We start from the raw sequence: 26,179 nt of genomic DNA on the forward strand, positions 1-26,179 counted from the left end.
ACCTCATCGCCCCCAGGGGCTTCCAGTTTTCACTCCCGACTCCAAACACTTTGAGTAATTTGGCTCTTCCCAGCCCCTCCTCCCAAACCCGCTATCAGGCTGCCTTTGCTGGGCCAAATCCAATAAGGGACCTCAGAACAAAAGGGCCTTTTATTTAACAAAGCAGGGTTTACTCTTCTGAGAAAGGAAGCTGTGGTTATAAATACCAATGCCCCTAAGGACAACAGGAATGGATCTAGAGAGTGTTATACTGAGAGGAATAAGTCGGACAAATACCAATGATCTTACTTATATGGGGACTCTAAATAACAAAATAAATGAAGAGACAAAACAGAAACAGACTCATTGATACAAAGAACAAACTGGTAATTGCCTCATAGGAGGGGGCTTGATGGAGCTGGGTGAAAAAGTGAAGGGTTTAAGAAATACAAATTGATGGTTACAAAATAGTCACAAGGATGTAAAGTACAGAATAGGGAGTATAAGAAAAATATACCGACACCTCCCTCTGGACTCCTCCAGGTGCACTGGAAATTCAAGTTTTAGAATAAGCTGACAGCCAAGAGTGTCCTCCCCCTGTTGAGGTCTCTCCAAGCACCCTCAGTTCACAGTGAAGGACATGGCCACCTTTCCAGAAAGAGAGGAGGTACAGTCAAACTGCGTTAAAAAGATATCGTCTTCCCGGAGTTTTCTAAACCTGTGTCCCCAAAACTGGTATCTCTGGACCCCTTCAGGGATTACACCACCCGGCCAGCAGGTTCTGAGTCTCAAAATCCTCGGGGATTCCTTTTAGAAGCCTGTTGTGAGCAGCATTGAGAGCTGAAGGAGAGAGAAGAGGAAAGGGACCCCCTACCCTGCTTTTGCAGAAGTCCCAGGACCCCCACTAACGTTCCTAGAATCATCTCAGGACAGTGATAGCTCAGAACCAAAGCCAAATCCCCACTCCAGCTCACAAGGAGACCGAGTCCTGCCAGAGCCCCTGTGTCCCCACACAACCTCCCAGGAATGTGGGTGTTTGGAAGCATCCAGCCCCAGGCCTTGGCTGTCCCCCTGAGGCCTTGGGGTTTGCTCAGAGGAGCATCTGAGCCTATTTTCCAGCTGGGGTCCAGCCTCTCTCATAGGTTCCACAGACCTGCATTTCCATGACTCTCCTGCCCTGGGCCCTCTGTTCAAGGGTTTGGCCACAGCCAGGGCCAGAGCTGGGGTGTGGGGGAGGGGGTGGAGGCAGCTGTGTTGTTCTGGTTGCTGGGGAAAGAGGGGGGGCGGGGTAGCTGTGCAGGAGAAGAAATGGAGGGAGGGAGAGGAGATGGCTGGGCCGAAGAGTGAAGGGCAGTGAGAACGTGAGAATTCCCCTGTCGGGGTGGCATCGGGGCTTTTGAGACTAGGCATGTCCCTTGTGCTACTTTCCAGTGCCGCTGTGTCTTCAGTAAAGGTCCCGCTCACACAACACTCTGTACCCGCGGTTGCTCTGGGAACAGGGGAAAATGTTCTCCATCCCTCGTCCCTCATTTGGGTCAATTCCAGGTCAGAAAAAAAAGGCAACAGCTGCAAGAAATCAGAACAGGACAGAGGCCATGAGAACATAAGCCCTGAGAACTGGCAGAGAGCTGGAGGAGGACTTCGCATGGCTGCGATCACACTGGGGTTCGCACACACCGCGTCTCTGCCTCCAGGGGCAGGGATGGCAGTCAGCGACTGCGTTGCATTTGGAACAGACATGTATCCCCCTTCCCTGCCAGGATTCTCAAAGTGTGGTCCCTGGACCAGACCCATCAGCAGCATCTGGAAACTTGTGATGATACAAATTCTTGACGCCACCGCAGACCTACCTAACCAAGCCTAAGGGGTGGGGCCCAGAAATGGGAGTTTTGTTTTCACAAACGCTCCAGGTGATTCTGATGCACCTGGAATTCAACAACCACTGGTCAAAGCTAACAGAACCCTGATTTCTCCAGGTGTTGTAGAACTAGGGTGTTCCATTTCCTCTCTGCGGTTAGTCATTTAGGGGCACATGTGGTCAATGAGGCAGGAGGGGTTTCTTGAAAGGCCCTCCCTCCCCATCCCCACCTCCTCACATAACAAGGAAGCCTTGCCTTGTCATTTTGCCTTTGGACGCCGTCAGAGGCCATGTAGCAGAGGGGTTGTAAGTAGGGGTTCACAGTGGGGCTGCTAGGGTGTTTGTTTTAGGAGAGAGGGCAAAGGGAAATGGGGGACAAAATAATAGTAATAATAGCTACTAACATTTCCCAAGGGGTTTCCGCATGCCAGGTGCTGTTCTAAGCACTTCGGTTAGCATATTTCACCCTTATATCAGTACTATGATGTAGGTTCTATTGTTCCCATTTCATAAACAAGAAAAATGAGGCACAGAAAAGTTTAAATAAATTTTCCAAAGTCACACAGCTTGGACGTGGTTCCATTGTGTAGTGGTTAGCACATCTGCTTTACACGCAGAAGGTCCTGGGTGCGCGCCCAGGGGAGCCACGGTCCATGGTCTACAGCCATGCCACCCCGAACAAGCCTGATGCCCGACTTCTGATCTCAGAAGTTAAGCAGGGTTGGGCCTGGTCAGTACTTGGATGGGAGACCACTTAGGAGACCAGGTGCTGTAGGCATAAATAATAATTAAAAAAAAAAAAAAACAACAAAGTCACACAGCTAATGTATGGAGGCCAGGATTCAGGCGCAGGCCATCACGTGTGGCATCCAGGTGGGGATCTTGGCCATTTTAGGGCAATGGAAAACTGTTGAAAGGGTTTAAGCCGGAATTGGCAGCTCTGATTTGCCTTTTAAAAGTCACTAAAATGCTTTGCTCATAAAATTCTCTGGGTGGTTGGGGACAAGCCAGACACACTTGCATGGCCTGTTCTTCAGCCTTTTTCACTTGTCTCTGAGACATCACCCCCATGAGCAAACACAGAGGCTTGGGTGACTGGGTGACTCAGATGCTGACAGGGGCAGGAGAACCACAAATCTCAGTCACCCTCTGGCAGAAAGAAAGAAAGAAAGAAAGAAAGAAAGAAAGAAAGAAAGAAAGAAAGGAAGGAAGGAAGGAAGGAAGGAAGGAAGGAAGGAAGGAAGGAAGGAAGGAAGGAAAGAAAGAAAAGAAAGAAAGAAAGAAAGAAAGAAAGAAAGAAAGAAAGAAAGAAAGAAAGAAAGAGCGAGCCCCAAATCACTATGCTATTAATTAAATAGTATAGAAAGATGATCTTTGGAGAGTAGGATTGTTGGTAATTTTTTTTAATCTGAATTTTTGTATTTTCTTCTACTTAACTACGTATACTTGTTATTTTAAAACTAATTTTATTATGTATATAAAAAAGAAAAGGGCCCAGTTCTCAGCCTTTTCCGGGGTGGTTGGCCTCTACTGCTACCAGCTTTAGCCAAAATAGTCACAATGATGGCTGAAACTTGCAGATTGTTGACAGCCTGCCAGTCCCTTTCTCCATGTTTTCTGTGACATGTTTTAACTCATTTAATCCTCACTAGCTTGGCCAAGGTCATGAAGCTGAGGAGTAGCAGGCTGGAGTCCAGGCTCTCAACTATATGCTCTTCTGCTTTTCTGGAAATTGTTTCCAAGGCCCCTGTGGGTGAGAGGCCCGCCCTCCTTTCCCTTCTTCCACAGGAAAAATGGCCTCCATTCTGTAGTGTGCAGGATCATTAAGGTGGGGTATGGGGGCTGGGTGAGGAACCAGGGGCCAGATAGGAGTATCCAACGGTTGTTTGAATCCTTGGAAGCTCAGAAGAAAACTCATTCTTTCTGAGGGTGTTGGTCCATGGCACCATCAGGCTAGACCCCAGATTCCTGGGACTTTCATGTATACATGGGTGGAGAAGGGTGGCTATTTGAGGGTTATAGATATCTGAGCATTGCATTTAAAAATTCGTGGCTTCAAATCCCAGCTCCGCCACTTATCAGGTGTGAGACCTCGGAAGTACCTTACTGTTGTGGGTCTCACTTTCTTCATTGGTGAAACGAAGATCTTGGCAGTTGTCAGTGTCAAATGTCTCTGAGCACAGTGCCTGGCACGTAATGGTTATTATCGTTATTATTCAATAAGCATTTATGAAGCATCTACTTTGTGCCAACAGCAGACTATGCCAAAAGCAGACCCCCACCCCGCTGCAAAGCCAGAGCCCAGCGATTACACTTCCAGGTTCCAAATACCCACAGGCATAAGAATTCGGCAGAAACACGAAGCCTGAGCTCAAAACTCCTAACATGTCCACAGGGTGCAGATGTGGTTTGAGAAAAACGTACCTCATTTTCACGGGCCACCCCTGCCGACACCCGGTTTATAGACATCTGAGCAGCATGGTACCCTTCCTGGATGGCAGAGGCCTAACTCTGTCAAGGTTTTGGGGGCAATATACCCAGTTCTCAGGGGGCGAAGTAAATTGTGTCCAGTCTGAATTAAGTATGGTTTTCCCACTCTCTTTTGCTAGCAAAAAAACTTGCTCAGATTCACTCAGGGAGTAAACAAGCAAGGCTAATCTTTTAATCTGTGGTTTCGGGGTGAGTGGGTGACCCCATTATGGCAAATAAGGAATGGTAGGATCTACCTCAAGGATCGTTAGAATTAAATTTGTGGTTGTGTAAAAGTGTTTAGAATAGCGACCAGCATGCAGTAAGTATATAATTGATGTTAGCTGATTTTATCTTTCATTTCCACCACCCTCTCCCTGTTTCAGCTACTTTAGATGCTCTCTCTATGCCTTAAGTCATCATTTATAAACACTCAAAGAAATATCTACGTTTTCCCTCTTCCCTTGCAGCATGTCCAGCCATTTCTTCTTTTCTGCTAGATTAAACAGAGCCATGATGGCTGGAGCTGGAGCAGCTGTTCTGGACCATGAAGCAAAAGCTGAATGTGGAGGATTTTGGAGCAACAAGATAGAAAGTAGAAAAATTTTATGCCCTTAATGATTGTGGTACCACCATACTAGCCTGGATTGCATTCCCAGACATTTACATGAGAGAAGTAAACTTCTATCTTGTTTAGACTCCTGTTATTTTAGCTATCCATCACTCATAGCCGAGACGATTCCAAAGTAATACAGAAATAGAACTTGGATTCGGACCCAGGTTTACCTGACCCTGAAGCATTCCACCAGTGTAGGTGGCAGACTGCCTGAACAAGAATCATAGGGTGGGGAGCTTGGTTAAAATGGACATTCGAGTCCCACCTCCGCTCCGCTGATTTAGACTCTGCTGATTTAGATTCAGAGTTAGGGCCTGGGGAGTTCTATTTTAAACAAGCTGCCCACCCAGAGAGTTCTGATGTACACTCAAGTGAGAACCCAGAGTGTCATTCTGTTTCCTCTAGTACTGTGCTAGTACTGTCTTTAAAAAATTAGGAGTCCATTCTGATCCCTTGGGTGGAACTAAAGACAGGTAAAGCTCAGGGGCCTTTGCCTCTGGGGAGGGAAAATGCTTATGGGGAGAGGTTCAGGGTCTGGGGCCTCAGCTAAGCTGCATCCATCTCCAGAGGCAGGTGCTATGCAGCCCTCTCCCAGGAGTTAGCTCTGTCGCTGGGGGTCTTGGGTGCTGTGGAGGACCAGCCGCCTCCTCACTCCTGCCCTCACACTTGACAGTTGCTCCAAGCTGGACTCATTTGTGGCCCCAGGTGTGTATGGCATATTGAGATGCCCTTATGGAGCCTGGGACAAGCCCCAGGAGGCACATCTCAGCTCAGGAGCCAGGATTTTAGTGCAAAGCTGTGTCTCCTTCTGCAAGCTACTGTTCTCCTTTCGGGAAACAGCTCATGTCTTTCATAAGCCTTTGGGCCTCAGGGGAGACTGAAAGCTTGACATGAGGCGCCTGGGAGCCATGTGATGCAAGCTGAGTGCTGTCTGACCTTACCACAAAGTCAGGTGTGCCCAGCGACATCTGTCATTAAGGGGAGAAGGCACAGGTGGGAGAGGGACTGGGCCCAGACATGTCCTGAAGCCCAGGCGAGCTGCTGAGCATGCTGCTCCCTCCCTGGTGTCCCTTTTGGGCTTCCAGCTGCCCCTCCCTCCACCCACTCCTAAGACGCAGGTCCCTAGGACCAGTTACTTGAGAATTTAAAACTCAAGCCTGTGCAAAGAGCCTGAGGGTCACTTGCAGCAACACTCTGTGAAGACTGGAACTCATGGGCAGAGTGTGAGCAGGCACCGGGTCCCTGTTTGTAGTTGGAGACACCATGGGGCAGAGAGACCCTGGTCCTCCCATGTTCTCCTTTTGCATTGGCGAGTATGAGAACGCCCTTGGGGGTGATGGAGTGTGGGTAATGAATGCTAAGCAGTCTGAACTTAAGTGTCAGCGGTTTGGGAAGGTGCTGGCTGGGAGGCCTTGGCACCTGTGCCCCACCTCACCTTCATCCCATGGGAGGTTGGGTTCAGGCACAGCCCCTTTCTCAGGGACAGGGAGCCATCGGTTGGCTTGCTAGTTGCCAGGCAACCCAGGATAAGCCTTCGAGGTCATTTCTCAGACAATTCTGAGCTCTCTCCATAGCCCGTTAACAGATGGCTACACAAGCAGCCAGCCCCAGCCAGAAATCGATTGCTGTGGCACTGCTGCCCGTTGCCGGCAGTGACAGTGACGAGGAACCTTTCCAGCACTGCACTGTGTTTCCATTTTGCATGGAAGGAGAGTGGCCTGAGGTCAGGCCCTGTGTCAGCTTCGGGCAGTGGTTGGTGGCCTTGTCATACGGGCAGGGCCTTGGAAGGAGGGAGATTGAAGGACTGGTGGCAAGGAGGCGCCTTGCGGTTAGATTCTCACAATGGGCTCAGACTTTGAGAGAATGCTTGTCCCAAGTGACTGTCCACCAAAGGGCACTCCTCGAAAGGTCGCTCTTAACAAGCAGGGGATGCCTGTGGGTGTCACCATCTTCTCTTTTTTGTTTTTAGGACCTAGACAAAATTCAAGAAGATTATCTCGGTCTCAGCTGGCCCTTACCTTTGATACTTCTAATTGTAATGAGACTTATATTTTAAGACAAGAGATACAGACCATTCACAGACTTTTTCTCGCCCCATTATCCTGATCTAAGATAATGCTCAGCAACATTTGGGTGTTATTCACTGGGGAAAGAACTGGTTGTCACCGAGTGTGACTCTTACTTGTTTCAGACAGCTTCAAGGGTGACGTCCTAGTACGACTTTCTTGTCTTATCCGAGGTATGGAGAGCCTCAGCTTTCTAATAGAAGCGTTAAACAGCCAGCCAGCAATTTTTTTTTTTCCCTTCTAGGACAAGGACAGATTTCCATAAGAATTTTGCAAACGTTCTCTTTCCCCTTGTCGCAATATGTATAATTTATCTTCTGATATAACTTGCTTAATAGTCACAGTTTGTTAATTTCATTTGCTTCCCCAGAGGAGGACAAATGGCTACATGGCGATGGCCTGGGTTCTGAGAGTCTCCCATAGGCCACAGCTGGTCAAGAACCTAATCAATGGGCCCACGAACAAAGTGGCCGTGGAGGCGGGAGGGAGGCTCTGCCTGGTCTCTCCAGCATGGAAATACCCACCACCTCCGAGTGGCCAAAACCGCCTTTGAGGCTCAGCCAGGCATCTGGAGACAGCCTGTGTTTTGGAAAAACCTACACAGTTCTTCCTTCTTCTGTGCTGGGAAAAGCTCAGACCTTCCTCACTACGTGTCTTTCTCCTATGTTTTTCTTTCCTGTGTGTCTCCTTTATTACTCACACAGAACGCTCCGCACTGACGCTTCTGGCCATTAAGTGTGTGTTTTTTCTCCCCCGCACCAAGCAATTCTGCACAACACCAGCTGGGTGTCCTGCAGTTTACCTTGATTCCGACACTATCTACCTGGAGACAGTGTCAGGTCCCATGAGACTGCCCCCACTTCAGATGCCAGTCGCAAATAGTTAAGTCCCCAGGTTACCCACAACTCTGCCTGACTTGGCTGCAAGTCAGAAGTTCCCATAACCTTCCACTCTCTCCACCCCGCGCCCCCCCCCCCCACCCGGGGGATTTGATTAATTCGTTTGAGAGGCTCACAGACCTCAGGGAAACACTTACCTACCTTTACCAGTTTATTAGAGGATATGATAAAGGATTCGGATGAATAGCCAGATGAAGAGATGCATAGGGCGAGGTTTGGGAAGGTCCCGAGTACAGAAGCTTCTGTCCCCGTGGAGTTCGAGCGCGTCACCCTCCCAGGTGTTCGCCCACCTGGAAGCTCTCCGGATCCCATACTGTTGGGATTTTAAGGAGGCTTCTTCAGTAGGCTTGATCAATTATTAGCTCGGTTTCTAACCCCTCTCCCCTCTCTGGAGGATGGGAGGTTGTGGGGCTGAAAATGCCAGGCTTCTAATCATGGTCTGGTCTTTCTGGTGACCAGCCCCCATCCAAGAACCATCCAGGGGCCCACCCAGAATGACCTGGATAGAACAAAAGATGCTTCTAGCGCTCTTATCACTTAGGAATTTACATGATCTTAGAAGCTCAGTTCCAGGAACGAGGAACAGAGACACACACACACACACACACACATACACACACACACATATGTGTATATATATATATATATATGATATAGATATATATGAGATAAAGATATATAGATATATATGATATAGATATATAGATATAGATATATTTTTTCCTATGATTTCCCAGCCTGATTACACAAACTGCATCCTGCATCCACCTGCAATAGATCCTATTGCAGAGTTGGATTTGCTTTCTTATCCTCCCTCTGTACCTCCACTCATAAACTTACTGATGGCACGGTTAGGCATTGTCTATCACCAAGAAGCTCATGTTTCTGTAAAAGCTGAAGATGTATGCCATTAGGACAGTGCCTGTGGGGTTCACTGATCTTTCCTCATACCCATCACCCAGGACTAGGTGGCCTTAATGCATTTCGGAATGCCCTACTGCAGGCTGTTATGGTGTGAGCTCAGAGACACCACCCTGTGAGACCTGCTGATCTGCAGATTGTGGCCTACACTCTGAACCAGTAACAACTTATGATGCTATGTCTCCTGGGATCAGATATGTAGGTCTGGGAGCCAGTGGGGTGAGGTTAGAGCAGTACATACTTAGTACTCAGGGTGAGATTCAGTCCATCAAGAGATGCAAAAATGATTCCTCTGAAGTGGAAGCTGAGACTATCACTGGCCACGGAGAAAAGAAATAAAGTGGGTTATGGTGTTGGCTGGGGTGTTGACCTTGACTCTGGAAAGGAAATGGAGGTTTCTACAAAGCAGAGATGGAGAGCACTCTGGAGAGAGCCCAGGTGGGGTGAGGTCATCTGGGACACTTCCTTGTTCCTCCAGACCTGGTGGTAAAAGTAAATGGAGGGTTTTCATCCCACACAGGTGAGAATACACCCAAGGGTTGTTGTTCTCCAAGAACATAGGTTTGCGTCATGAATGGATCCTCCAGCTGCGGTGCTGGCCAAAAGCACAAGGAACATGAAATAGGTAGTGCCAGAGAGAAAAGCTGCCTTCAGAAGGCCAAGAGGATCGAAAGCCCCTTGGTGGGTCTTGTGGAGGGTGGTGGGGGCAAGACCAGCACAGGCAGAGGAAGCCTTGTTGGACAAGCTCAGCTCCTCGAGAGGTGCCCGTGACCCCGACACCTTCCAGCTTCCCCTTCCTCCTTCTCCAACCCCTGGTGCCCAGCTCTCTCTTCCTATGGAGATGGACAGAGGCCGCTGGCCCTAGAGAATAGTTTGGCCTGGTTCCCTCCCTCCTCCACAGTGCCTTTTGAAAGTAGTTGGGGACGTGGTTTCATAGTGAAACAGTTAGCATGTCTGCTTTACACGCAGAAGGTCCTGGGTTCGCACCCCAGTGGAGCCATGATCCATGGTCTATGGCCATGCCACCCTGAACACGCTTGATGTCTGATCTCGGAAGTTAAGCAGGGTCAGGCCTGGTCAGTACTTGGATGGGAGACCACCTAGGAAGACCAGGTGCTGTAGGTATAAATAATAATAATAATAATAGTAATAAAAGAAAGTAGTTGGTAGTGGTGTTTCAGGGTTTGGGTCTAGCATCTGGCCTGAATTCCAGTCCCAGCACAATGACTTACCAAGGGCATGTGTGTGTGCCCATGTGCAAGTTATTCAGATTATCTGTGGCCTCAATTTCCTCTCCTATAGAAGGGGAAAAAACATCTAACTCTAGGAGTTGCTGAAATTAAATGTAAAATGAAAACCATAAAGCTTCTAGGAGAAAACAGAAGAAAAGCTTTGCAATCTGGAGGTGGGCAAAGGTTTATTAGACTGGACACAGAAGAGAGCCACAGGACAGAGAACAGCTGGTGGCCGCTAGGAGCTGAGAATGCCCCCCCGCCCCTGCCACGGCTGACAGTTAGCAAGAAAGTGGGGACCTCAGCCCTATAATTGCAAGGATTCAAACTAAACCGCTGTAAAAGACATTTATGGAACAATCAAGATTTAAACAAGAACCGTTCATTGTATTTGGTTGATATAGTCCTTAAATTTCGTTAAAGCTATAATTCTCATTTTTCCACCTATCTACCATCATCACCATCATCTATCTACCATCTCGTTTTTGTCTTGCCACATATTGTTTTGAAGAAATGTGGTCACCGTGTCAGAATTCCCCACATTCCAGATTTGGCTGCTCCAATCCCTGCAGTGGTGTTTCACGTGTTCCTCCATTGAGTGGGTTCTTTTGTGTTATCATCAGACTCATGTTCTCAGCATTCATTCATTCATTCATTCATTTATGCCTACAGCACCTGATCTTCCTAGGTGGTCTCCCATCCAAGTACCAACCAGGCCTGACCCTGCTTAGCTTCCAACGGCAGCATTTCACACTGCTGCCCACTTTCTCCTCCCAGAAATACTCTCGTCTCTGGTTTTGATGCTACCACAGTCTCCTGGCTTTCCTTCTGCTTCCCTCCAGTCCTCTTCAGTTTTTTTCACAGTTTCCACCTAATCATGAAATGTCGGTGGTTCCTCGGGCCTCTAGCGAGTCCCTTGGCTTTTCTCTAGCCACATTCTCTCCCTAGGTTATTTCATCTTGTTCTCTGACTTTTAACACCATTTAGATACTGTGACACTCATATCATTTTATCTACAGCCCAGGTAAAGTTCCAGGTCATTTATGTAGAGACTTACTTGATAGTTCCACTTGGCTCTCTCGCTGGCATCTCAAACTAACCGTGTGCTAGAGGGAGCTCTGGATTTCCTGCTCCCCAAACCTGTTCTGCCTCTGAGTGAACAGCAGCACCCCCTGATCAATCACTGGAGCCTAGAACCTGGAGTTTTCCTTAATTCCTGCCTTTTCCTCACTTTTCACATGCAGCCCACCGGGGTCTGTCATTATACCTCAAAATTACACATGTCTATATCAGCACCATCTGCACCCTAGTCCCGGCCACCATCACTTTAACCTGGAACACTGCTCCCATCTCCTTACTTCCTTCTTCCATCCACAGCCCTTTCAACCAATTCTCCACATGGCCCAAAGCAATCCTTTAAAAGCATAAACCAGATCATATAACTACCCTGCTTCAATCATGTGAATAACACTTCCAATAACCCCCCGCCCCCCTTAAGTCTGTGTGATCTGACCACAGCTTCCCTCTCCTGTGATTCTCTTTCCCTTGCTCTCCAGCCACAAAAGGCCTTCTCTCAGGTTCTCAGAAATGTCACAGTCCCGCCCATCCTCTGACTGAGTGGTCTCCCCACGACTCATCATGGCTGGTGCCTGTTTTCCTCCAGCTGCAGCTTGAACAGTGCCTTCTCAGAGGCCCTTCGTCCACCACTGCACTGAAAGGGGTCCCTCCTCGTGTTCTCGCGGGCCGCTTCAGATCGCTTAGCACAGATGGACTGAGGTGTGCACTTGTTTATTGTCCGTCTGCCCCAACAGACCACAGTCTGTTTCACTGTTGTACTGCTGGAGAATGGGACCCTGTTTGAGCTGTCGGGTTGGGCTGACGTTAACTGGCCAGGCTCCCAGAAGCCACCAAGAGCAGCAGCACTGTGGGCACTTTTAATTATTCAGAATGTGAATTCCAGGGCTGGTGGCTAGATTTTCAAACACGCACACACAAACATGAAGATAAAATTTATACATAGTAATAGGCATAAAGCCTATGTGTACAATTTAGTGAGTTGATAACATGCTGATCAAGATATACGACACTTCCATCATTCCAAAAACTCCCCCTTACTTGCTTCCAGTCAGTCCCCAAGTCCCACAGGCAACCACTGTCACCGGCTGGATTTTCATACCCCGTTCAGGAAAGGGCAGTGGGATGTTTGTATAAGACTCTAGACAGTCCACGTATCTTGAAACCACATCTTTACCAACCAGACCCATTTCTGATTTGCAGGGTGCTAACTGGCACAGCCTCTGGGGTTGATGAGAAATTTAAAAAGCTGAAGCTCTGGTGGTGGCCAGGACTGGAGAAGGGCCCCGCTGGTTAAACAGGAGCTGATCACCTCCACCCCTCTTCCGTCTCAGTGCTCATTTCTCGAGATCAGAGCGACTGTCTGTTCCTGGAGCAGAACTTAAATGAACGCATACCTAATTAATGTTCAAACTCAGACACTATGGCAATGTAGAACCAGTGGAAGAGGCTAGGCAAAGGGGAACTTGACGGCTGGCTGGTGGGCCTGGAAGGCCAGCCAGTGGACCCGGGGCTGGCGGTCTGCTGAAACGGCGAGTCTGGTTGATGTCCTCTGGGGCGCAGGCCCAGTCAGCAGATGTGGACCGCATGAGAACACTGTATTCCCTGACCACCTGCCACCTAGTTTCAGAGCCACTTCTGACCTCCCCTTCCTGCTCCCGTGATGCAGGGTGGTTTCAGGGGCTCCTTTGGGATGTGGAAGGAGATACAGTTCCAGAGATGCATGTCCGAGGCCACCCCCTTTCTCTCTGCAGTGCCCATACTTTCCACTCTGGACTCAGAGACTCCAGTCACAGGGTCGAATTCTCATGGTCCTCCTTCCTGAAGTCCGTTTCTGGGACACTCTGGAGGCCAAGGAGATGGGTTTCAATTCTCCACAGATATCCCCTCTCACCGCCCTCCCCCAACCTCTCCCTGAGGACAGAGCACAGCACGCAGTGGGCCCTAAAAAATATTTCTTGATGGAAAACTGCTTTCCTGGCTTTCATGCGATCTGTTTACTGAGCTTATGCTGTGAGCAGAAATTAGAGATCCATATTACAGACAAAGAGATGAAGCTGAGTGTGGGTGTCTGCCCCAACAGCCTGGCATTTCTTCCAGGACAGGGCTCTGTACTTCCTTCTCTCCACACCAACATTCCCCCCACCCCCAACACACACACACACACACACACACACACACACACACACACACACACACATACAGGCGCTCTGGGCCTATTTGCAGAATTGCATGAGGGCAGCTAAGCCTTAGTTTCCTTATCTGTAGAATGGGCATTGTGTCAGATGCTCTCCATTTGCCACTACAGGCCCACTTTTTTTCTCCGTTCTGCACTGGGCAATGGAGGATGACCTGTCTCAAGGCTGCAGCTCGCACCAGCCATTGCTCCCGGCTTGGTAGAAGCTTCCCGCCGCTGCTAGTCCCAAGTGCTTCGCCAGCCTTTCTTGACTCCTTTAACTCTGACCACCACTTTGCAACACTCCTTTCATCAAACCCTTTTCGATCACCCTATTAAGTGTGCCATCCATTTCCAACCTGGGCCCTGGCTAGTACCATAACCCGTACGAGAATAGCCATGGGAAACAGGTCCTTGGGTGGGACTCTGGGACCAGGGATTGGGTTGCTCACATGTCTTGATTAGTGCATAAATGGCCTACTTGACAAGGGTAATGGACAATGTTAACCAGTGGTATGCAGTGGTATCATAGTTACTGACTTTATGACTAGTGGTGGCAAGAAATGGACGGGTAAGATATTGGGAGAACAAGTGCCTAGGGCACTAAGTCACTATGGTGACAGCAGGGATTATAAAGACTGAAGTAGCCTCCTGATGCTACATCTGATTGCCCTAGGAAACACACAAAGAAAAAAACAGATCGAGAGCCTCCGACTGAGCTGAACTGAGATATAACTGGACCTGGAGGCAGCGAGAGGTGGTCGGCGCCCCGGGAAGGCAAGTGCCCCAAGTGCAGGTGCTGATAGATTTTTATGTTGAGAAAGGCTGAGGGTAGAGGGTGCTGCCTTCTCCAACAAGGGAGATGGAGGGTGTTGGGGGTTCAAAATTCTACCCAAACGTCCCCATTCCATGTCTGAGCATCCCGTTCCTGCTTAACTAGTTCCTTTCCATTAGCATAAGAGGCTTGGCGGGTTTGCTCATGTCATTGGTTCTGCAAGCCTGGGATTCTGACAGTCAGGGTCTGGGCATGGTCCTCTGCCACATCTGTCCTGTGGCTACCAGAGAGCAAAGATCCCTTCAGAGCCGCTTTAGAGACTTAATGAACTTCCACCCTTGCACTGAGTGGCAAGTTCAATCTGCTCTTAGTCCCAGTGGATCCAATGGGACCACAGACTGTCAGAATCTCCCGAGCTGACTTCCTGACTCATGGAGTGAGAGCTCTTAGGGGTGGAAGGGCCAAATGGAAAACTCTGAACTGAAACTTCACCATCACCAAAATAGCAAACCAAAGGCAATGACACATTCCTAAGGGAATTTCAGAAATTAGTGCCACTATCAAAGATCTGAACTATGTAGAGGCGGCCATTCCTATTGAGACTTTGTTTAACTCACCTATTTGGCTGGTGCAAAAACCAGGTGGGTCTTAGAGGATGACTACAGATTACTGTGAAGTTAGTTAGGTGTGATGCCAATTGCAGCTGTGGTTCTAGACATGACATTTTTACTAAAATAAGTCAACACCACTTTTGGCCTGAGGTACTTCTTTGACCCCAAATGCTTTCTTTTCTACTCCACTGAGTAAAGATCATCAGAAATAGTTTGTCAGACAGCAGTAAGTCTTCAATCTATTACATCAGGGCTTTGTCCAGTCTCCTGATTTCTGTCATAATATTGTCCAAAGGGATATTGATCATCTTGATATAGTTCAAAACATTATGCTGGGCCATTACATAAACGACATTATAGCAATTGGGCCCAGCGAGTAGGAAATTACAAACACTTTAGGGTCTGAGTAAAACATATGTATGCCAAAGGAAGTGTAAAAAACCCCACAAAAATTCAGAGGTGTGTTATGTTAGTGAACTTTCTGGAATATTCAGTGGTCTGGGGCAAGTCAGGGTATCTCTTCTAAAATAAGAGACAATTGCTGAACCTTATCCTGTCCACTACAAAGAAAGAGGCAAAATATTTGATGGAACTCTGGAGTTTTGAGGCAATAGGTACCACATTTGGCCATGCTGTTCTACCCATTTTTTTGAAAACTGCAAGTTTTTAGACTGCAAGTTTTAACCAAGGTCTGCAGTAGCATAAGACTCTGCAGCAGGTCCAGACTGCAGAGCAAGCTGTCTTGTCACACGAATTTTATGATTTGGAAGTGACTATTGCAGAAAAAGATGCTGTATAGACAAGCTCCAATAGGAGAGTCGCAGCAGAATTACAGACCCTTAGGGTTTTGGATTAATTCGTGCCCACTTTTGCAAATAACTAATCTCCATTTAAAAACAGCTCCTGGCTCACAACTAGACGTGGTAAAGACTGAATGCCTGGCTGTGGGACACGAAGTGACCCATGCGACCAGAACTGCCTATTATCTGATCCATATAATCATAAAATTGGACATCCATGGTAGCATTCTCTTATTAAAGAGTAAATACGAGATCAGGCCTGAGCAAGTCCAGAAGGCACGAGGAAATTGCATGAGCAGGCGGCTCAAATTCTTGCGGTACCCGCTCTTATTGCTTCACTGCTTCTCTCTCTACGCACAGTTGGGGAAGTCGCTATGACCAGTTAACATGGAGGAAAAAGCACAGACATGATTTCCAAGTGCGTCTGCCTGGCGTGTTAGCACCAGCCACAAGTGGATAACTGTTGCATTAAAGCCACACTCAGGCGTCTTTTTAGAAACAGTGATGAAGCGATATTCTCTCAATCGGGCAGAACTTCTGGTTATATGGACTGTTCATTCTGCATGGAAGAAGAGATGACCTGAGGTACAGATCTACTCCGACTCGTAAGCAGTGGCTAACAAGTTGGCTGGTGTGTCAGGGACTTGCAAATGCCAAGACAGGTGAAGAGGACGTCTAAGGAAGAGATATACGGATAGATTGCTTGAAACAGGCGCAGATGGTGAAGCTATTTTTAATCTGCACAAATGCCCCGAAAGGGCATCTATCGTGAAGGAGGCTCTCGATAATCAGGTGGACAAGGTGACCCATTCTGTAGATGCCAACTTCTTTCCCCAGCTCCTCTGGTTCCTGCTCAATGGGCCCACATACCAAGTGGCCATACTGGCAGGGATAGAGGCTATTCATAGCGTGGTAGGCAGAATAATGACCTTCCAAAGATATCCATGTCCTGATCCTGGGAACCTATAAATATGGTTTATATGACAAAATATAAATTAAGGTAGCAAATAGAATTAAGGTCGCTAATCAGCTGACCTTAAAAATAGGGAGTTACCTTGAATTATCTGGGTGGGCCCAATGTGAACACAAGGGTCTTTAATATAATAGTCAGAGGCAGAGCCAGTGTCAGAGTCCTGTGATGTGAAAAAGCCTCAACCTGCCATGACAGATTTTGAAGATGGAAGGAGGGCAAAAGCCGAGGGATGCAGGCAGCCTCTGGAGGCCCGAAAAGACAGGGAAAACAGGGTCTCCTCTAGAGACTCCAGAGAGGAACGCAGCCTGGCCAACACCTTGATTTTAGCCCTGTGAGACTAATTTCAGGCTTCCGACCTCCAGAACTGTAAGATAATAAATTTGTGTTGTTTTAGACCACAAAGTTTCTAGCAATGTAGTACAGCAGCCATAGATAACTAATCCACATAGGCTTAACACTATTCCCTCACCAAATGAGGCATTGCTGAGTACCTGCCCAAGCTCCCGGCGGCAAAGACCAAGCTGAACTGGCACCAGTCCCTGGAGTAATGTTTCTCAAAGTAAGGACTGGGAACCCTTGGTGGAGGTGGGGGGTACCCAAGCTTCTTTCAGATATTCCGTGACATCAAATATACTTTTGTACTAATACCAAGACATTCTTTGCCTTTTTCACTGTCATTCTTTCATGAGTGTACAGTGGAATTTTCCAGAGGCTACGTGACGTAGCTACAGACTGAATACCGAAGCAGATCTGAGAATCTATTAAGCCAGACTAAAGAGATTTGCAAAATGTCAAATAATGCCACTCTTCTCACAATTCGTTTTGAAAAATCTTTTCATTAAAAATGTTATATTCTTATTAACATGTAATGGATTTATTATTTTTAAATAATTATTTAAATTTATTAAATTAAAAAGCTTTTATTCCAATGAAATAGGTATAACCCACATAAACAAATACCTTTTCTAACTTCTGAGAGTGTAAAAGACTCCTGAGATGAAAAATTTGAGAACCACTGCTCTAGGGGACCAACGATTGGTGGGTTTATTATGCTGACCCTTTCTTTCATGAAGGGGACAGTTATTTATTACCTCATGGTAAAAACGTGCATTCCTGATATGGCCTTGCCCTTCCTACCTGCAGTGCTCTGCCAGCACCATCATTTCTGGGCTTTCCAGAATGCCTGATACATCACTATGCCATCCTACACGGTGCCTGTCTTCAGCAATGTGCAGCAATGGTTTTGCCCATGGATGCACTGAACTTGCCGTGTGCCCTGTCACTTGGAGCAGTTGACTGGATAGAACAGCATTACGGCACCAGCTGGCGGACACCACCCTGCAGTTAGGTTATGGATGAGTAGGAAGCAGTATATGCTTTAAAATCAGTGGCCTGATATATGGCTCCACTTCTCTCACAGCCGTAATGCAGAGGCCCAGGGACCCAGGGGTAGAGATGAGAGTAGCTCTTTTGTTATCCCAAAGAACCTACTGGAGAAATGTTTGCTTTCCCTCAACTTTACGTTCAGGAGGTCTGGAGTCCTTGGTGCCCGGAGGAGGAATACTTCCTCCAGCGAACACAGACATGGCTCCTTTAAATTGGAAGATCTTTTCACTAGTCACTTGGAGCTTTGTATGTTGCTTAACCAAAAGGTAGAAAGGGGGTCAACCACACCAGGTAGGGTGACTAATTTGATGACCAGAAGGAAAATGGAGGGCAGGCAGGAAGATTATGTCCGGAATCCAAGATTTACTGGGTGCCTCTTAGATCTCTCATGTCCGGTAATGACGGTCAGCGGGAAACTCAGCAACCCATCAAACCTAAGACCAGTAAGAACCCGCGTAGCATAGGAATAAAGGCTTGGGGCACCTCATAGGAACAGAATCCAATCAGCCAAAGTGCTGGCAGCTGGAGAGAGGAATGTGGCAGGGGGTGGAGGGAGGGTGCATGATGGCTGATTTAGGCCTTATGACCAGCTACAGAAGGTGGGGGACGTGTGGCAGTTTTCGTTATTCCCCTCTGCTGTCTTATTGAAAGATCTTAGTGACGATTAACGTTTTAAGTAGGCTCCAGGTAAGTGTGAGTGAAGGATGACAAGGATATGGTGAGTATGACAAAGGATTTGGTGGTTGATAATAAGACTGTCTCCCCCAACGGCAAAGGGCTTTTGTTTCCCTTCCAATTAAAAAAATTGAAGCGAAATTTATGTAACACAGAATGAACCATTTTAAAGCAAACCATGGCATTTAGTACAGCACAATCTATTTCTAAAACTTTTTCATCATCCAGAACTAAAATTCTGTAACCATTAAGCAAGAGGGACATGAGTTTTTCATAGGAGAGACAAGGGTGGTTGGTGGGGGGCAGAAGGAATTACTTGGCTCAGATATCCTGTCTCCCCTCTAAGTCCACTCTCTCCTTACTTTGCTCACTGGAACACTGACCCTTGTGGACTGAACTCAGTGAAGTCACTCAGGTGTTTCCTTCTGGCTTTCAGCTGGGTCGGCCAAGCAGAGGCACCAGCAGAATCAGACCATTTTTTCCCTTGGCAGCTGCGGTATTCTGTTCCCCTTGGCTGCAGCTCTCACCTCTGGCCGTTTAGGTCTAGGAGTTGCAACAGATCCCTATAGTGTGAGCTTCCAGGGTCCCATCCCTGGCAGGTTCCTTTAATGCCACCCGAACCTCTGAAAAAATTCCCCTAGTCAAAGGCTCTCCACTATCCCTTTGTACCACCCACTCTTGTTGGGACACCAATACAGAAATGGATGGTGTGGTTCCTGTCTATGGTCCTTTTGGCACTGAACAGTTCAGATTTTGTGAGTCAAATCAGCCCTGTACACAGCTCCCAGGATAGACAAAAAAGATGCTTTCTTTCCTGGACAGCCCAGGGTTCCAAGCGTGCGTGCCCCCCGCATGCCAAGGCCCCACTGCCCTCTGGTGGCCAACTCCCAGAAGTGCAGGGATCCAACCTCACCGGGCACCAGCACGGTGCTGAGCCCACTACGCACCTGAGCACATTTCATCCAGGAGTTACTGTCCCCATTTTACAGGTGAGAACCTTTCAACTGTCTTTAGTATAAACCAAAATCTTAACCACGGGCTGCAAGGCCCCATCTTCGCCTCCCATCACTCTCTGACCCAGCCACACAGGTCTTTTCTCAAATCCCAGGTGTTTGCTGTGCGACTCCCAATGAGAATATTCGAGAATTTTCTGGCACCTTCGCCTGGTTAACCTCAGCTCATTCTCTAGTCCTCTCCTAGGGTGTCACTTAGGAGAGTCGTCCTTGTCATCCCCATCCCACCGCTGCCTATTTGCCATCATTCACAAACATACTGGGTTTTTCCTGGTCTGTATGAATGTTTGATTAATGCTGCATTTCCCCAGAGGCTGAAGGCACCTGAAGGCAGGAAGCGTCTTGCTTTGCTCACAGCTGTATCCCCAGTGCCTGTAATAACGCCAGACGCTGACATGGTGAAGCGTTTCTCTGTGCCAGCTATCAAGCCAAGTCCTTCAGGCCCCCCGGCCGCCCTACTCCCCAAAGCCCCTGGTCCCCAGGAAGAAGCCCTTGACTCTATCAAAAACTCACATGGATTTATTAGAATATGAAAAAGATTCGGATTTTTCTGTATAGGCAGCAGAGCAGCAGCAGCTGTGGTGGCTTTGAACATGGTCGTCAACGTCACCCTTGCATGGTGACTCCTGCCCAAAACAGCACTTGCATGGAGAGGAGGGGGGACAGATGAGTACCCACTGCCCAGTCCACTGGGAAGAGGGACACTTTGCTATTGCACAATCCTGGGGAAGGGAGTGCCCTAGGAGGAAGGACAGACACCAATAGTCCTGGCCTGTGCCCGGCCATGGTGGCAGTGGGGGTGGGAGTGTGTACCGGGGAACAAAGGCCTCTGGGAGCCCAGAACTCTGTCAACCCATCGGCTCTGGCCAGGTGGGAGATGCCCAGGGGAGGCCCTCTCTTCTGGGGACTGGGCCCTACCGCAAGCTGGGTGCAGTACACACAGAGGGAGAGGTTCCTGGGGCCAACGAGGGGAATGAGAGAAAGGACAGGTCAGCAGGAAATGAGGGTCAGGCCCAAGAGCAAAGACCAGGAGGCCCAGCATCTGTGAGTTAGAAAGAACTGTGATTAGGGTTGGGGGGGTCACTTATGAAATCAGAGCCTTGGGGCTACAGTTACGAGCCCAGGAGGCAGACAACTGATTTAGGGGAGAGTGTTGGGCAGACAGGCCCCAGTGAAGAGGGTAATTCTCTGGAGCAGGAGGGCCTGAGCTTCATTCAGCCAGGGATTTTCAACATGTTTTAAAAACAGAAGTGGCCTCTGTGCAAATAGATCATATATGGAAGTGTGAACAAACAAAACAGATAAAAAGGCAGACTTTCTGGAGCTCCTGACGGTCCCTACCCTGACAGCAGCCCCTGGAGGGCCCAGTGGTCCCTGTTGGAGTTTAGAAAGCTGAGTCACATCACTGTCCAAAGCACCCCAGTTCCAGACAGAGAAGCTCAGAGATGCTCTCAGCCTGCAGCTCTAAGGACAGACAAGTCAGGGTAGCTGGCCAGGGTGACAGAGCTGGCAGGAGGGTGGGACTGCCGCGGGTCACCGATCCCTCCCCAGCCGGATGCCTGCTGCCCCTAGTCTCTCCCTGTTCAGGGAGGGCCTGGCCTAGGCCAGGAGAGGACTCGGCTCCTTTCCTTCCCAGGTGGGATCAAGGCTGAGCCACAGGGTCTTTGGTGTGAAACTAACATTGGTTTGAATGAGGAGGGTGACAGAGGATGAGGGGAGCCTCCAAGGTCCCCTCCGCTGGATATGGGAGAGAGCTCGGACGGGGAAGAGGCAGGGTCTGCCTCGTGGCCCAGCAGTTCTGCCCAGTGGATGGTGAGGCAGTGCTGGCGGGCGGGGAGGCGCTTCCCGGGAGGCAGGGGGAGCCGTGCTGTGGTGGGGCTGTGGCCCAGCTGCCATGCAGTGGGGGGAGGGCCGTCCAGGTCAGGAAGGACGAGGGGAGCCCCCAGCTCCCAGCAGCCCCTGCTCTGGCGGGAGAGTCTGTGGTGGGACAGGTACTGCCCACTGGCTCTGGTGCTACTGCCCCTTGGGGATGAAGGGCTCTCCCTCCCCAGGCTCAGGGTGGGGGCCTGGGTCACTGAGGCAGCGCTGTATCCTCTGGGAGCTGGGGCTGTCACTTGGCCCAGGGGTGAAGACATCGTCGGTGCCTGGGGAAGAGGGCTCCTTGGTCCGTATCATAATGCCCCCGTCATCGTCCTCGTCGTCCTCGGCCACCCTGGGGTCCCGGTTCAGCCCAAGGACCTTGCCCTTCAGCTCCTCATTCACCAGGTCCACAGACTCGGGCGACTGCGGGGAGGCTGGGTCGATGGTGATAACAGGCAAGTCGGCTTTCGGCTCATAGGCCAGCGGGTCTGGGGAACAAGAGGAAGGCACAAGTTTGCTTCTGCCCTGACCCTCGCCCAGCATGTGCCCCGCCTTAGCCCGTGCCAGCAATGCCCACAGAACCTCCCTGGGAGTGCAGCAGTCCTGATACGTTTCAGAATGACTCCACGTGGGCCTTTATGAGCCTTGATCAGGTAGGTTCTCTCTCCCTCAGGCTGGGGTCTCAAAGGTAGGACTGTGTTCCTCTCCTCAACCATGGGCTCCCATGGGTGTTCCTCCTCAGACCAAGAATTAAGGCTCCTTCCTGAGTCACCATCCGCCCCCAGGTGCCCAGGCCTGAGAGGCCTGCTCTCGCTTCCCCACACGTGGGAGATCCCGACGGCGCAGAACCCCCTCCTGCCTCCCTGCCAGGCACCCAGCCCCCTTCGCAGTACTCATCATCAGCCCCACATGGAGCACCTGTCCCCCCAACTCCGCCTGATGTAGGAGGAAATCATGACTTGGGAGGAGGTCAGTGAGGGAGAAGCCTGTCCTCCCTGCTGGCCCTGAGGCCCATTCCTGTTGGAGCCTCATCTTCAGGAGATGGTGGCACGAATTGTTGAGCTGCGAGGCCCCTCACCAGAGACCCTGTGCCCTGCCTTACCTGAGCCGATGCGGGCCCGAGACATGGTGGGTGAGTCCAGCTTGTGGGCCGGCACCGTCAGGTAGTTGTTGATCTGACAGAGAAAAGACAGGTGTGAGCTCAGGCAGCCAAGACTGGTGGCCACAGGCGTGTTTGGGGTGCTTCCTGTCTCTTGGCGGTTCCTCCTTAGGCCCTTCATCTGGCTGTGTCATGCTGGCACTTCAGGGATCCCTGAAGGCTTGGCCCAGCTCTCCTCAGGCCATGCGATCTCCTGGGAGGCCCTGAACACTCCCGTGCTGCCCCGCCTCTCCCACAGTGACACGGCCCCAGCCTCTAGCTCCAGCCCACACCTGCCCCTGAGGTCCAGGCTATGAAGCCAACTCAGGAGCGGACACCTGGGCCTTGGAGGGCCCCCAGGTATCTCAATGCAACATGTCAAAACTGAACTCAGTTTCTTACCTTCCTTCATAACCTTGTTCGTTCCTCAGCGTCCTCTGTCACAGCCACCACTCCCAACTGCCCCAATCAGAAGGCTGACCCCTGACTCCTTTTCAGCTTCTCTTGGCCCCACCTCAAACTGGTGACCAAGTCTTGCTGGTTCCACCTCCTAAATGTCCCTTGAATCTATCCACTCCTTTCTACCTCCTCCTGTCACCACCCTAGTCTGGGACACCTTCCCAGGTCACTCCCTTACTTAGAGCCCTTCCTGGCTCTCCATGCCTGTAGAATAAAACCTAAACCCTTACGCCATCGACAAGCTTCCTTGAAAGCTGAGCCGTCTCAGTTTCTAGAAGGGGCCACATTCTGTGACTGGGAGCTTATACACACGTTCTTCCTTCTGCCCGGCCCTTCCTCTGCCCACACTCCCTTCACCCGGGCTCTGATTCCGAAGCTCACCCCAGCCCCCTCCCTGTTCAAGGGGGGTCGGGGCCCCTTGCACTTCCTGCCCTGCATGGACCACTGCACGAGAAGCTCTGGAAGGGAGGACTGAGCTGATTCACCCCAGAATCCACAGAGGTGACTCTGCTGCTTGGCACTTAGAGACCACTCAACAAATGTCTCCTGAACAAGTGAAAGAATGCATGTGTGCCTTGCTTCCTGATTTTGGGCTGCTCTCTTTTCCCCTGGGCTGTAGTTTTCTAACAAGAAAATGGGTTAGGGCCCATGGAGACTCTTCTAGCAAAGATGCCTGAGGATATGATGAGGGGCCCGGCCTTTTCACTGCTCTGAGTGAGGAGGAGGAGAAGGCTTTCTGGAACTTGTCCTGGGGCTCAGCCTTCCAAACGGGTGGAAGAGGCCAAAAGAACATATCAGAGTGGTCTGCCTTCAAAAGGACTTGGTGATGGGGGTATGGGAATAAGAAGAACCCAGATTCCCAGAGACAAGAAGGAACAGCTCCAGTCCCAAGCACACCTTCTGCTCCAGCTGCCGGGCCTTCTGTCTGCGGAGGAGCATCTGGTTCCAGGCCTCCTCGTAGGGGTCCGCCACCAGCGTGTGCCTGTTGTAAGATCGCAGCTGTGGGAGAAACAGCTGTCAGGCAGGGCAGGCCCTGGAAGGGCTTGGAGGGGCTGGGGAAGCTGGGCATGTGTGGGGCAGAACTGGAGCAGACAGGTGGCAGGGGGGTCCCTCTGCTGGGGGGCCGGGCAGCGGGGGGGCCTCACCCGCTGCCTGGTCTTCTGCAGGTTGTTCCTCAGGATTTTGCGGATCTCCTCTTCCTTGTCCTTGGAGAGTGCTGGCAGGATGCGCTCAGCAGGCAGGGACTTGGGGTGAATGTTCCTAGGACAACATGGTACAGGTTAGGTCCCCAAGAAAATTCCTGTGACTTCAGAGCCTGCTGGACTGAGCCAGAAGGTCATCCTGGGGTTGGCCCAGGTGAGTGGGCAAAGCCTCAGGTCCTCAGTGTGACCCTGCAGCTCCCCCTCTGGCCTTGACAAGATGACAAAGCGGCCTTGCTCCCTGTCCCACACCCCTGCCCCCACCCTGTGGCCTGTTCCAGGCTGGCGTGGAGGGCTTGGTGTGTGGGGCAGGAGCGGCTGCTGGGCCATTAGCACTCACTGCATGGAAACGGTAGAGACAGCTGAGGGGATCTTGCCCATGCCGCCACTCTCCACCAGCTCGATCGCCTGCTTCATCTCCATCTTGTGGTAGAAAGCGATGAGCTGGGGCTCCTTGGAGCGCTCGCCGGCTATCAGACACTTCTTCACGTACTTCTTATTAAAGCGGTTGAGCCTGGAGGGAGGAGGGAGATGAATGGAGCCAGCTCCTGGGGATGGGGAGACACCCAGGCCCCGGGAGACCCTTACCTGTCCCATTCCACCCTCCTGCCCACCAGGTCTGCCACCTACTTGTCCTTCCAGTGGTGGTGGCCGTAGTGGCCACAGATGTCCTCGATGCCTGTCAGAAGGTGGTCCAGGAACTGAAATGGGCCCAAGGCCAGGTTAAGCCTCACTACTGGGCTCCTTCCCTACCAAGACTTCTGAATGGGCGCCCCGACCTTCAAACCTAGAGTGGCTCTGCTCAGCCCAACCCTGTAGTTCCAAGAGCAGCCAGGAGGTGGCGCCTACACCTCACTCATCCCGAAACCCAGTGGCACCTCAAGCCCTCTGCCACTGGGACACAGCTGAACCCCCTTCTCTGAACCCACCTGTGCCTGATGTCTGGGACAGGTTGGTTTCTACTCGAGGCAGAGATGGCAATGATGCCCTTTCTTCTGGTTCCCGCTGCTCATACCACACCCCCCTGCGATGAGACCTGGTGACCTCAAGAGGCTTAATGACTACCCAGTACGGGGATGAGGGGGAGGCTGACTGAGGGCATGGACACAGGGCCTAACTGCTTCCCAAGACTCCTACAACCAAGGGCCTGGCTTACGGTACCTGTGTGTGGATTTCCTCATTGATGGAGCGCTTTGTTTCTTGCTTTTTCTTCACAGCCAACAGGTCGACCAGGGGCCGAATGGTCATGCCCTGGGGGGGGCAGGTGGGTGTCAGGCCCTCCCGTTATGCTACCCTGGCAGGGAGGCTACAGAGCCTCCCACCTCCCTCCAGGGCCCCTGATGCTGGGATGCCCTCTGCTCTGAAGCCCCCCCAATCCTTCAACCTTCCATGCTAACACTTCTATATAGGCAGGTCCTCAAGGCCTGCTTTTTCCTGAAGACACAGCCAGAAGTCTGACAGCCTGCCCAGCAGAATGACTCATATACTGGTCGTCTAGCCTGGGCCAGGGGTCAGAGGATCTGGGTTTAAGTGTGGGCTCTACCACAGACACGTTCTGCAAAGTCAGGCCTGGCTAACAGGAAGAATCCCCTGTGCTCTGCCTCCCTCACAGGACTGTGACCAAGGAGCACCTAGTTATAGCACCAGCAGCTGCTTAAACCCCACACCTGCCATGTGCCAAAGCCAGTTGTGTTTTAATACCCACGATGACCATAAGAGGTAGGTCCTTTCACTGTCCCCATTTTATAGATGAGGAAACTAAGGCGCAGAGAGATTAAGAAACTTCCTAAGGTTTCACAAAAGTAGTGGAGCTGGATTCAAACCCAGGCAGGGAGATCCCTACCTCAATGCTGCCTTCACTGAAAATGGGCTTGGTAAACCATTAGCATATAAAACTTCAAGGTCAAGGTGATAAAATATTCTTGAAGACCGGAGGCAGAGCAAAAGGGCAAGAGAGGCAGCCTCCCCTCCTTTTAAAGAACAGAAAATAAGTCCAGCTC

The 26,179-nt window shown here is 50.2% G+C and overlaps 1 protein-coding gene and 2 pseudogenes across 1 annotated transcript in view; 2 read left to right on the forward strand and 1 right to left on the reverse strand.

Annotated features, from left to right (window-relative positions):
- Positions 1-2,493: 2,493 nt before the first annotated feature.
- LOC118606973 lies at positions 2,494-2,615 on the forward strand (annotated as a pseudogene).
- A 7,202-nt stretch (positions 2,616-9,817) lies between these two features.
- Positions 9,818-9,933, forward strand: LOC118604295 (annotated as a pseudogene).
- A 10,087-nt stretch (positions 9,934-20,020) lies between these two features.
- Positions 20,021-26,179, reverse strand: part of SLC9A1 (solute carrier family 9 member A1) — a 46,522-nt gene continuing 40,363 nt past the window's right edge. The window contains exons 6-12 of the mRNA XM_016132061.2: positions 25,341-25,430; positions 24,810-24,880; positions 24,520-24,693; positions 24,126-24,240; positions 23,878-23,979; positions 22,486-22,558; positions 20,021-21,871 (exon numbers count right to left, since the gene is read on the reverse strand). Of these exons, the coding sequence (XP_015987547.1) occupies positions 21,537-21,871; positions 22,486-22,558; positions 23,878-23,979; positions 24,126-24,240; positions 24,520-24,693; positions 24,810-24,880; positions 25,341-25,430 (960 nt within the window). The 3' untranslated portion in view covers positions 20,021-21,536. The remainder of the gene's footprint in view (positions 21,872-22,485; positions 22,559-23,877; positions 23,980-24,125; positions 24,241-24,519; positions 24,694-24,809; positions 24,881-25,340; positions 25,431-26,179) is intronic.

This window comes from Rousettus aegyptiacus, unplaced genomic scaffold, assembly GCF_014176215.1.
Source record: "Rousettus aegyptiacus isolate mRouAeg1 unplaced genomic scaffold, mRouAeg1.p scaffold_m13_p_1, whole genome shotgun sequence".
In the NCBI taxonomy this organism is placed as follows: domain Eukaryota; kingdom Metazoa; phylum Chordata; class Mammalia; order Chiroptera; family Pteropodidae; genus Rousettus; species Rousettus aegyptiacus.